Source organism: Salvelinus fontinalis, chromosome 26 (assembly GCF_029448725.1).
Source record: "Salvelinus fontinalis isolate EN_2023a chromosome 26, ASM2944872v1, whole genome shotgun sequence".
Classification (NCBI taxonomy): Eukaryota; Metazoa; Chordata; class Actinopteri; order Salmoniformes; family Salmonidae; genus Salvelinus; species Salvelinus fontinalis.
The window spans coordinates 16,319,083-16,331,789 of NC_074690.1; the positions used below are offsets into that span (position 1 = coordinate 16,319,083).

The 12,707-nt window shown below is 43.7% G+C and overlaps 1 protein-coding gene across 1 annotated transcript in view; it reads left to right on the forward strand.

Moving 5' to 3' along the window:
* The window catches only part of LOC129823740 (SH3-containing GRB2-like protein 3-interacting protein 1), a 90,597-nt gene that overhangs the window by 13,232 nt on the left and 64,658 nt on the right, over positions 1-12,707 (forward strand). The window contains exons 5-10 of the mRNA XM_055882698.1: positions 611-668; positions 4,583-4,755; positions 6,104-6,115; positions 11,900-11,911; positions 12,275-12,299; positions 12,553-12,616. Coding sequence (XP_055738673.1) covers positions 611-668; positions 4,583-4,755; positions 6,104-6,115; positions 11,900-11,911; positions 12,275-12,299; positions 12,553-12,616 — 344 coding nt within the window. The remainder of the gene's footprint in view (positions 1-610; positions 669-4,582; positions 4,756-6,103; positions 6,116-11,899; positions 11,912-12,274; positions 12,300-12,552; positions 12,617-12,707) is intronic.

Genomic DNA, 12,707 nt, shown 5'->3' on the forward strand with positions numbered 1-12,707 from the left:
TTCTAACCACAAACCACACTCTACATTCTAACCACAAACCACATTCTACATTCTAACCACAAACCACATTCTACATTCTAACCACAAACCACATTCTACATTCTAACCACAAACCACATTCTACATTCTAACCACAAACCACATTCTACATTCTAACCACAAACCACATTCTACATTCTAACCACAAACCACATTCTACATTCTAACCACAAACCACATTCTACATTCTAACCACAAACCACATTCTACATTCTAACCACAAACCACATTCTACATTCTAACCACAAACCCCATTCTAAACGACTTCCCACAACCAGACATGACTTCCACTTCTACTCCCTACAACTTTCCTGATTATGGCAATCAATCATCCTCGTGTAACATTGAATTTGGAATCAAAACGTGATGTCTCTTTTCAGAATCGTACATTAAGTTTGTGTGAATCTTAACAAACAAGCATCTTCAAACCTCTCCAGCTATAAAAACACAGGACTGCAGTTTTTATGTGTGCATTTCTTTACCCACAAGCATGAGAGAAGTGAATGTATTTGTTGTTACACGATGTCACAAACAGTCATTTTACCACTTACATATTTACTTCCTGTTACAGGCCGCTCCAGACGTGGACGCTGAGGGCTTCAGTCTCAGACCCGGAGAGGAGAGAGGAAATATCCTTTTAGATGATCAGATGTAGTCCATGTGGAATGGCTAGCTAGTTAGTAGTGAGCTAGTAGCGGGCATAGTGCAAGTGACGTCACCTGCCCTGAGACCTAGAGAGGTACTGTTGTCCTACCCTGAGACCTAGAGAGATACTGTTGTCCTGCCCTGAGACCTAGAGAGATAGTGTTGTCCTGTCCTGAGACCTAGAGAGGTACTGTTGTCCTGCCCTGAGACCTAGAGAGATACTGTTGTCCTGTCCTGAGACCTAGAGAGATACTGTTGTCCTGCCCTGAGACCTAGAGAGATACTGTTGTCCTGCCCTGAGACCTAGAGAGATACTGTTGTCCTGCCCTGAGACCTAGAGAGATACTGTTGTCCTATCCTGAGACCTAGAGAGATACTGTTGACCTGTCCTGAGACCTAGAGAGATAGTGTTGTCCTGCCCTGAGACCTAGAGAGATTCTGTTGTCCTGCTCTGAGACCTAGAAAGATACTGTTGTCCTGTCCTGAGACCTAGAGAGATACTGTTGTCCTGTCCTGAGACCTAGAGAGGTACTGTTGTCCTGCCCTGAGACCTAGAGAGATACTGTTGTCCTGTCCTGAGACCTAGAGAGGTACTGTTGTCCTGCTCTGAGACCTAGAGAGATACTGTTGTCCTGCCCTGAGACCTAGAAAGATACTGTTGTCCTGCCCTGAGACCTAGAGAGGTACTGTTGTCCTGCCCTGAGACCTAGAGAGATACTGTTGACCTGTCCTGAGACCTAGAGAGATACTGTTGTCCTGTCCTGAGACCTAGAGAGGTACTGTTGTCCTGCTCTGAGACCTAGAGAGATACTGTTGTCCTGCCCTGAGACCTAGAAAGATACTGTTGTCCTGCCCTGAGACCTAGAGAGGTACTGTTGTCCTGCCCTGAGACCTAGAGAGATACTGTTGACCTGTCCTGAGACCTAGAGAGATACTGTTGTCCTGACCTGAGACCTAGAGAGATACTGTTGTCCTGTCCTGAGACCTAGAGAGATAGTGTTGTCCTGCCCTGAGACCTAGAGAGATTCTGTTGTCCTGCCCTGAGACCTAGAGAGATACTGTTGTCCTGCCCTGAGACCTAGAGAGGTACTGTTGTCCTGCCCTGAGACCTAGAGAGATACTGTTGACCTGTCCTGAGACCTAGAGAGATACTGTTGTCCTGTCCTGAGACCTAGAGAGGTACTGTTGACCTGTCCTGAGACCTAGAGAGATACTGTTGTCCTGTCCTGAGACCTAGAGAGGTACTGTTGTCCTGCTCTGAGACCTAGAGAGATACTGTTGTCCTGCCCTGAAACCTAGAGAGGTGCTGTTGTCCTGCCCTGAGACCTAGAGAGGTGCTGTTGTCCTGCCCTGAGACCTAGAGAGATACTGTTGACCTGTCCTGAGACCTAGAGAGATACTGTTGTCCTGTCCTGAGACCTAGAGAGGTACTGTTGTCCTGCTCTGAGACCTAGAGAGATACTGTTGTCCTGCCCTGAGACCTAGAAAGATACTGTTGTCCTGCCCTGAGACCTAGAGAGGTACTGTTGTCCTGCCCTGAGACCTAGAGAGATACTGTTGACCTGTCCTGAGACCTAGAGAGATACTGTTGTCCTGTCCTGAGACCTAGAGAGGTACTGTTGTCCTGCTCTGAGACCTAGAGAGATACTGTTGTCCTGCCCTGAGACCTAGAAAGATACTGTTGTCCTGCCCTGAGACCTAGAGAGGTACTGTTGTCCTGCCCTGAGACCTAGAGAGATACTGTTGACCTGTCCTGAGACCTAGAGAGATAGTGTTGTCCTGCCCTGAGACCTAGAGAGATACTGTTGTCCTGTCCTGAGACCTAGAGAGATACTGTTGTCCTGCCCTGAGACCTAGAGAGGTACTGTTGTCCTGCCCTGAGACCTAGAGAGGTACTGTTGTCCTGCCCTGAGACCTAGAGAGGTACTGTTGTCCTGCCCTGAGACCTAGAGAGGTACTGTTGTCCTGCCCTGAGACCTAGAGAGATACTGTTGTCCTGCCCTGAGACCTAGAGAGATACTGTTGTCCTGCCCTGAGACCTAGAGAGATACTGTTGTCCTGCCCTGAGACCTAGAGAGATAGTGTTGTCCTGCCCTGAGACCTAGAGAGGTACTGTTGTCCTGCCCTGAGACCTAGAGAGGTACTGTTGTCCTGCCCTGAGACCTAGAGAGATACTGTTGACCTGTCCTGAGACCTAGAGAGATACTGTTGTCCTGCTATGAGACCTAGAGAGATACTGTTGTCCTGCTATGAGACCTAGAGAGATACTGTTGACCTGTCCTGAGACCTAGAGAGATAGTGTTGTCCTGCCCTGAGACCTAGAGAGATACTGTTGTCCTGCCCTGAGACCTAGAGAGGTACTGTTGTCCTGCCCTGAGACCTAGAGAGGTACTGTTGTCCTGCCCTGAGACCTAGAGAGATACTGTTGACCTGTCCTGAGACCTAGAGAGATACTGTTGTCCTGCTATGAGACCTAGAGAGATACTGTTGTCCTGCTATGAGACCTAGAGAGATACTGTTGAAGCTAAGCTGTTACACAGGCAACAGTCTTGGGACACTGACTGCTAAGCTATTGACCTGTTTAACTAGCTTAGCGACATATTGGCCCAGTGGATCTCTATGTTAAATAGGCCAAATCACCCAGACACCCTCTCTATCTTCATGCTCAACGTGTGAGTGAACCTGACCTGCAGGACCAAAAGAGTGAAAACAGTCTAGAGTCACATAAGAGTGTTTCTCGCTATCTCTGTTGCATCCTGCCTAGAACGTTTTCAATACCGTTGGTTTCAATGGAACATGTAGGTTTGTGTAACCCCTAGTCACTGGCCTAGGATCAAATCAGCAATTGAGCCTCATGACGAGGTAAGAGGCAGGGTAATATTTAGTGACATATTCTAGTTTTCAGCAGTGAGATACATTACCGGTCAAATGTTTTAGAATACCTTTCTTTAGTTTTACTATTTTCTACATTGTAGAATAATAGTGAAGACATGAAAACTATGAAATAACACATATGGATCATGAAGATAACCGAAAGAGTGTTATAAAAATCTAAAAATATTTTATATTTGAGATTCTTCAAATAGCCACCCTTTGCCTTGATGACAGCTTTGCACCCTCTTGGCATTCTCTCAACCATTTTCACCTGGAATATTTTCCCAACAGTCTTGAAGTAGTTCCCACATATGCTGAGCACTTGTTGGCTGCTTTTACTTCACTATGCGGTCCGGCTCATCCCAAATCGGTTGAGGTCGAGGGAGTGTGGAGGCCAGGTCATCTGATGCAGCACTCCATCACTCTCCTTCTTGGTCAATTATCTCTTACACAGCCTAAAGGTGTGTTGGGTCATTGTCCTGTTGAGAAACAAATGATAGTCCCACTAAGGCCAAACCAGATGGGATGGCGTATCGCTGCAGAATGCTGTGGTAGCAATGCTGGTTAAGTGTGCTTTGAATTCTAAATAAATCACAGACAGCGTCACCAGCAACGCACCCCCACACCATAACACCTCCTCCTCCATGCTTTACGGCGGGAAATACACATGCGAAGATCATGTGTTCACCCACACCGCATCTCACAAAGACACTGCGGTTGGAACCAAAAATCTCAAATTTGAACTCCAGACCAAAGGAAAAATTTCCACCGGAAATGCAAAGTTATAATGTATTCAAGATTGAAAAAGGCTTCTAAAGTTTGTAATTTCCACTTTAAAATGTCAGACTTGATTTGCCCTAACAAAAAATGTACGAACCCCTACAAAAAATATACATTTATTATAATCCACATAATAATTCACAGTTCCTGTTGCTGCAGGATTATTTTCATTCTGTAGCAAACTGGCTCAAATTAAGATCCTACATCTGTATGTAAAAGATCTTCTTACTTAATGAGTGTTCACCAGCTCCCAAAGGCAAGCAGCACTTCTCGTCCAGCGACACTGAGGATGAGGACGACAACAGGAAGTTCAAGATCAAGATCAAGCCGTTGCCCTCCGACACTGCCAAGTGTGCCGTCCCCTCCATGGATGAACTGAAAGCTTCCGTTGGAGGTTTGGCGCTATCTCCCTCTTTGGTGAGTCTTTGCTGTTCCAACTGTATGTAACTGGAGTAGGGTGAAGTTGTCCCTAGACGGTGATTTTGGGTCAGTTTAGCATTTTTCCCACTAATTGTTAAGTCTTGGATTAAGGGGAGGGAATGCTGACCCTAGAACTGTACCTAGTGAAGTAGGATAAAGTGCAATGTCCCTGATTGAACTGGAACTTGGGTCATTGTAACCAAGGGCCACGGCCGGAACTGCTACTCCAAGAAAGCTAGCTCTCTCGGGTGTTATATGAAGTATTATATGAATCGCTTTGTTGAAACTGGAGACAGCTACAGCTAATTCTAGCCAGTGATATGATCTGGAATGTACTAAACATCTGAATATCTGTTTCTCCTCTCACTTCCTCCCCCTCTTCCCTTTCTCTCTCCATCTTCCCTTCCTCTCTCCATCTTCCCATTCTCTCTCTCTCTCTCCATCTTTCCTCTCTCTCCATCTTCCCTTTCTCTCTCCATCTTCCTTTCTCTCTCCATCTTCCCTTTCTCTCTCCATCTTCCCTTTCTCTTTCCATCTTCCTTTCTCTCTCCATCTTTCCTTTCTCTCTCCATCTTTCCTTTCTCTCTCCATCTTTCCCTTCTCTCTCCATCTTTCCCTTCTCTCTCCATCTTCCTTTCTCTCTCCATCTTCCTTTCTCTCTCCATCTTCCTTTCTCTCTCCATCTTCCCTTTCTCTCTCCATCTTCCCTTTCTCTCTCCATCTTCCCTTTCTCTCTCCATCTTCCCTTTCTCTCTCCATCTTCCTATCTCTCCATCTTCCTTTCCTCTCTCCATCTTCCTTTCCTCTCTCCATCTTCCCTCTCTCCATCTTTCCTTTCTCTCTCTCCATCTTCCTTTCTCTCTCTCCATCTTTCCTTTCTCTCTCCATCTTCCCTTTCTCTCTCCATCTTCCCTTTCTCTCTCCATCTTCCCTTTCTCTCTCCATCTTCTCTTTCTCTCTCCATCTTCCCTTTCTCTCTCCATCTTTCCTTTCTCTCTCCATCTTCCCTTTCTCTCTCCATCTTCCCTTTCTCTCTCCATCTTCCCTTTCTCTCTCCATCTTCTCTTTCTCTCTCCATCTTCCCTTTCTCTCTCCATCTTCCCTTTCTCTCTCCATCTTCTCTTTCTCTCTCCATCTTCCCTTTCTCTCTCCATCTTCCCTTTCTCTCTCCATCTTTTCTTTCTCTCTCCATCTTTCCTTTCTCCTCTCTCTCCCCCTCTTCCCTTTCTCTCTCCATCTTCCCTTTCTCTCTCCATCTTCCCTTTCTCTCTCCATCTCCCCCTCTCTCCATCTCCATCTCCCTCTCTCTCCATCTCCCCTTCTCCTACATCTGTTATTCTTGTAGAGGAGAAGTCCGGTAAGCCAGTCTTTTATTATTTCATTTCTTTATCTGTTTCAGTATAAAGAAAAGGCATGGCATGGATTCACTTGGCTGTGGATTCTTTTCTTACTTAAATTCTCTTTGCCCTGCGGTAGCTAAAAAATCCCCAGCGGGCAAAAGGTTGCATGTAATGTGACATCACATTTTTGTTGTTGTTATAAACAGATTCTCTGTCATATCACCAGATTAGAACTAAACAATCATTGTTTTCACGCCGACATAAAGAAAGACATCGTATTTTGGTTGTTATCTGGTCAGGTATAACCCGATTTATAACCAGATGAAGATGGATTTTTCTGGTTGCTAAAAAGATGTTTACAAAATGTCTTTTTACAAACCATAATGATGTGAGTGATGTCATTACAACCGGTTTGGCTGCTGGGATAGGCTCTTCTATTTGAGGTGTTTAGCTATTCCTCCCTCTGCATGTTATGTCTGCTTCGAGGTACTAACTCATTCACACTGCACGCCTGTAACACATGTTTATTTTGGTTGATAACTTTAGTTGAAACTGCCTTGCAAAACTTGCATGGTATATAATGCACAATCCTTCGCATAACACCTGTTCATAGCCTATTGATTCTGTTTGACCAAAGCTAATTGGCGCTGGCGTAATGCATGTTCTCTGGACCCCCCACAAGGTTGGAATACCCCCCCCCCCTTAAAAAAAGGCAAACGAATGTGTCAGCCAGACAGCCACTCTAAAAGTATAGACTACCGATCTCTGCTCATGGTGCTGAAATTGAAACACGTTGATGTGAATCGATTATAGACTTTCTGTGGTGCCAGGGCATGTAGCCTATAGCTTTGCTTTAGCTAATGGATAAATGTTTATTAGGCCTAATTGATTGTCATTTTCTCATGTTAAGTCAAACATTTCACTAAGCTATACACGGTGTCACAAGGCTGCCATTTAGACTGCTGGCTGGCAGCAATAATGTCATTATTTGTTCAGTAATTCAAGTTGGAAATTCAAACATTGCAGATTATGAAATACATGTTCGATACAACAGAATACTAAAAAGAAACCAATTGATTAAAAAAATACAACTGTCCTGTATAGCCCACCTGAACCTGCATGACATGAGCCGTCCTCATACTTTCTCCCAGCTTGGATAGAAAGTTGTGTGTAAAACCAGTCTAATGCCAAATAATAGTCAGCACACCCTCAACACACCAGCTTACGTTGTTCCATTATGCAGTGTAGCCTACTATGTATAGCGATATACTGTATTTATCTGCTATTTAGCTGCTATTTATAAACTCTTTATAAAAAATTACAGATCAAATAGCCTAAACATTTTGGAAAAACGTAGTCGGCTTGAGGATACATTTAACCACTATTGTTTTGTCTGGCTAATAGCCAACACAAATGGTCTGCAATCAAGTGAAATGAAATCCAATTTGAGAGAATCCCCTGGTCTTCTGAAGTCCTCCTTGCTGCTTCTCTCTCTGTCTCTTGTCCTCTTTTCTTAGAAAAAAGTATCTATGTCTGTGCTGGCAGCTTCTTTTTCTCTACGTAGAGGCCTCTAGTAGCTACAGTATGATGCTGGCCTCTAGTAGCTACAGTATGAGCCTGGCCTCTAGTAGCTACAGTATGAGGCTGGCCTCTAGTAGGTACAGTATGAGGCTGGCCTCTAGTAGCTACAGTATGGGGCTGGACTCTAGTAGCTACAGTATGGGGCTGGTCTCTAGTAGCTACAGTATGAGGCTGGCCTCTAGTAGCTACAGTATGAGGCTGGCCTCTAGTAGCTACAGTATGAGCCTGGCCTCTAGTAGCTACAGTATGAGCCTGGCCTCTAGTAGCTACAGTATGAGGCTGGCCTCTAGTAGCTACAGTATGAGCCTGGCCTCTAGTAGCTACAGTATGAGCCTGGCCTCTAGTAGCTACAGTATGAGCCTGGCCTCTAGTAGCTACAGTATGAGGCTGGCCTCTAGTAGCTACAGTATGAGGCTGGCCTCTAGTAGCTACAGTATGAGGCTGGCCTCTAGTAGCTACAGTATGAGGCTGGCCTCTAGTAGCTACAGTATGAGGCTGGCCTCTAGTAGCTACAGTATGAGCCTGGCCTCTAGTAGCTACAGTATGAGCCTGGCCTCTAGTAGCTACAGTATGATGCTGGCCTCTAGTAGCTACAGTATGATGCTGGCCTATAGTAGCTACAGTATGAGACTGGCCTCTAGTAGCTACGGTATATGACTGGCCTCTAGTATATGACTGCCATCAGTCAGGATGTGGCCCAGAAGTTAATTGACAGCATGCCAGAGCGGATTGCGGAGGTCTTGAAAAAGAAGAGTCAACACTTCAAATATTGACTCTTTGCATCAACTTCATGTAATTGTCAATAAAAGCCTTTGACACTTATGAAATGCTTGTAATTATACTTCAGTATTCCATAGTAACATCTGACAAAAATATCTAAAACACTGAAGCAGTAAACTTTGTGGAAATTAATATTTGTGTCTTTCTCAAAACTTTTGGCCACGACTGTATACTTGTAGTGGTGTCTTTGTCTGAATTACAGCTGTGTCGACCCTTTGGGAAGAATTCAACTTGGTTAAAGCTGCTCTAGTGTCCGTGTGTTATTTACTCTGAAAAAGAAGAACCTAACAGTACCCAGGCTGGAATGACATCAGGCCCACACACTTTACGTGGGCTCAGTCTGGTCAGAGCTTGCTTTATCTGGCCAATACTGCACAGCTCAACCTGCCTTGTAGGCATGGGCATGGGGAAGATGGCAAGAGGTGTGGTGCTTGTCCATGCTTCAGCAAAAAAAGACATGAAAAACATCAGCCACGTTGTTGTCTTCAGTTCCCTCCACCTGTATTCTCCCTCCTGATGTTTTCTTTCGTCTCCAGTCCTTTGTTAATGAAGTCCCATCATTCCTTAGGGCTTTTCTTCTTTAGGTTCTGGATTTCAGTTTTGTAGTAGTTTGTCTTTGCTTCTTTGATAAACGTTTGCACTTGTGTTTCTGTATTTTCTCCATTTCAATGTTTTACCCCATCTGTTGAAAATCATCTGTCTTTTCCTGATGGCGGTCTTTATTTTCTCAGTCATCCAGGGCTTGTCCAGTGTTGTTGTTTTCTTATTGGCGTGCATACATCAAGTGCAGTTTGAATGCAGGAGTTGAACCTCTCCACCTTTGCATCAATGCTCTCAGCCTCATATACGGCAGACCAGTCAGTACTGGCCATACATCGTGCCAAGGTCTCCTTTCTGTTCTGGGTTACCAGACGTCCTTTTTTTCCGCTGCACCTTGCTTCTCCCTCCTGATGTTGTGTTTGGGGAGAACAGCAGACATTTGTGATCACTGGATCCGAGAGGAGAAAGTACAGTGGGGGTGTTGTAGTGATTCTTCATATTTGTAATGATCAGATCTAAGATGGAGTCCCCTCTGGTCTTGTCTTTGACCAATTGTTCCATGTCTGGATGGGAGTTTGTCAGCATCTTGATGGGCAGGTGATTAAAGTCTCCACACAGGATGAGCCCCATTTGGGGATAGGAAATCCTGATCACATTGACAGTGTTGATGAGATAATCCACAGTATTCTGCTGAAGTGTTTTCTCATTTGCCCATAGTGGATGGTAGAGTACTCCCACGAACAGAGCTGAGACTGAGCTGGGGAGTCGTTTAGGGCGGAGCTGAAGCCACATACACTCAAACTCTTCTTTGTCTAGGTCAGTTCTTCTCTTTGCCTGCATACTGTGGTTCACATGCGTAGTCACGCCCTTCTCTCATCCCCTCTCTGGACCTGTCTTTCTGAACAGCTGATAGTTATATATGAAAAGAGATTCATCTGGGATATTTTCATTTTGTCCAAAGTTTCAGTGACACATCCAATGTCTGCATTTACTAATTGAAGAAGCAGTTCAAATTCATCCACTTTGTTTATCAATGATCTTGAATTACAAACAAGCACATTCAGAGTCTCTGGGGCATTTCTGGATGTATTTGTGACATCACAAAATTCAGTTAAAACTCTGCATTCACGTGAGCAATTGTGTTTTTGATGTATTTTAGGTGACCTTCTATTGCCAGTATTTTCCTCCGTCTGCCCTTACCAGCTGTAGTCCCTGTCACCCGGCTTCTTTCCGCATTATCCCCAAGCCCGGAAGTTTGTCTGGATATGCGGTGCCAGTGGAGTTTTTTTGTAAATCCGTTAGAAGATGTGATGAGTATTCCACAACGTTTGTACAGTCCATCGTTGTCAAAGCCGTGCTTGATCCATTAATAGAGCAGGGAAAAGTATGCAGTGTGACACAATAACAACAACCAACATTTCAAACATTGTAACACATGTTCCTCTCGAGAGGCTGCCTGGAAGCGTCAATGACAACAGCTCCGAATCTTAAGTATAATCTGTTTGCATCTGCCAATGTATTGGCTGTCCGGTATGCAGACGACCTGTCTCCAGAGCTTCCTATACAGTTAATCTCTTTCCGGAACGTGTTGAGGCCGGATATGAAGGAGAATGAGAGGCTCAATTTAACGATGTTACAGAACTGCGGTATTTGAAGCCCCAACTCCCTTCTGCCCAGTTTCCCTGATGTTACTACGGCAATCAAGCTGTTTTTAACCATCCCTGTAACTGTCGCTTCTGCAGATAGTTTGTTTTCTAAACTAAAACTCATAAAGAACTACCTAAGAAGCATTAGGCTCTCGGTCTGATTTGAGCTTTAAAACACCTGAGTAAGCTCCCCTCATTGTACTGGCACCATCATAGCCTTGACCACTGCATTTGTTCACCGATATCTCTTTACTTTACAATCAGCTCAATTCTTTATTTTTTAAGGCCTGAGGCACTTTGATCAGTCACGTTCTTGAAGCCCAAGAAACAAATACTTAGCTTCCTAGTACATATGGAAATTAAAAAGGTTTATGAATTACTTTTTGGAGATTTACTGTCAAAATGCTTAATTAAATGTAAAAAATAAATAAAAAAGGCTGATTTAAAAGGTGCTTGGGCTCCCATAGCTGTCTTGACAAGCTGAGGTAATGTAACCTACCAGGTGCTATGTTGTATTGACAAGCTGAGGTAATGTAACCTACCAGGTGCTGTGTTGTATTGACAAGCTGAGGTAATGTAACCTACCAGGTGCTATGTTGTATTGACAAGCTGAGGAAATGTTACCTACCAGGTGCTGTGTTGTATTGACAAACTGAGGTAATGTAACCTACCAGGTGCTATGTTGTATTGACAAGCTGAGGTAATGTAACCTACCAGGTGCTATGTTGTATTGACAAGCTGAGGAAATGTTACCTACCAGGTGCTATGTTGTATTGACAAGCTGAGGTAATGTAACCTACCAGGTGCTATGTTGTATTGACAAGCTGAGGAAATGTTACCTACCAGGTGCTATGTTGTATTGACAAGCTGAGGTAATGTAACCTACCAGGTGCTATGTTGTATTGACAAGCTGAGGAAATGTTACCTACCAGGTGCTATGTTGTATTGACAAGCTGAGGTAATGTAACCTACCAGGTGCTGTGTTGTATTGACAAACTGAGGTAATGTAACCTACCAGGTGCTATGTTGTATTGATAAGCTGAGGTAATGTAACCTACCAGGTGCTATGTTGTATTGATAAGCTGAGGTAATGTAACCTACCAGGTGCTATGTTGTATTGCTGCATTACTATACGTAGGATTTATTGCACAGTGTTGAAGTAGAGGGGTGTTACATTCTTTTCGGTTCTATTTGCCTGATTTGTCACTCACTCTCTGACCAGGTCTGTTCTCTCTTCCTTTTTGCTGGTCTCAGAGACGCAGCCCGGTAAGTCGCCACCTGGTGGCTCATTTTAAAAGTGTCTGCACTCTAGGCACTTGCAAGGAAATAAATAAATTATTAATATTATTGTTTGGAGGGTTGTTCATTTAGTTCTTTATACACCCAAACACTCTATTTAATTTCAGTGCCTATGACATTTACTGATTGCCTCACAAAATATTGTATTTTTCTAGTTTCTATATATACTTACAGTTTCACTCTATTCTTTCACATTAGCAATTGTACAGGGAGACTAATCCAGGACCTATACTGTAATTATTGGTTGAACTGTTTACATTCATGTTTTGTATGTATTGGTTACGATTCCTTTTTACTGGTATACTGAAAAGTACTTTGTTTTCGTTGCAGGGCTCGATAAAGAGACACCTGTCTTGTAAGTACATTGTTTGTGGATGTAGTGTAATGCTATTTGTAATTTGTTTTACAGTCTGTCAGTGTAAACTGCGTACATGTACAGTATCTTGTCATAGTTCTACACCATCAGTTAAGTTAGTTGTTTGAGGTTGTGATCCAGACTGTAGTTTCAATAGTTTGAGTTAAGATGCACATTCAGTGGCTGTCAGTATATATAATATAATATATTATATTATGAAATATAATCTAATATCACTGGTTGTTCTTTCCAGGTGAGGAGATCGCCAGACCCAGACGCTCCACCCCTACACCAAGCCCCGCACCTGAGACACAAAGGTCAAAACTCTGCTAATGCTAACAGGCTAGCATATTTTCTATGTACTGTATTGATATAATGTGTTCGGTCTGCTAAATGTTCTGTTTGGGG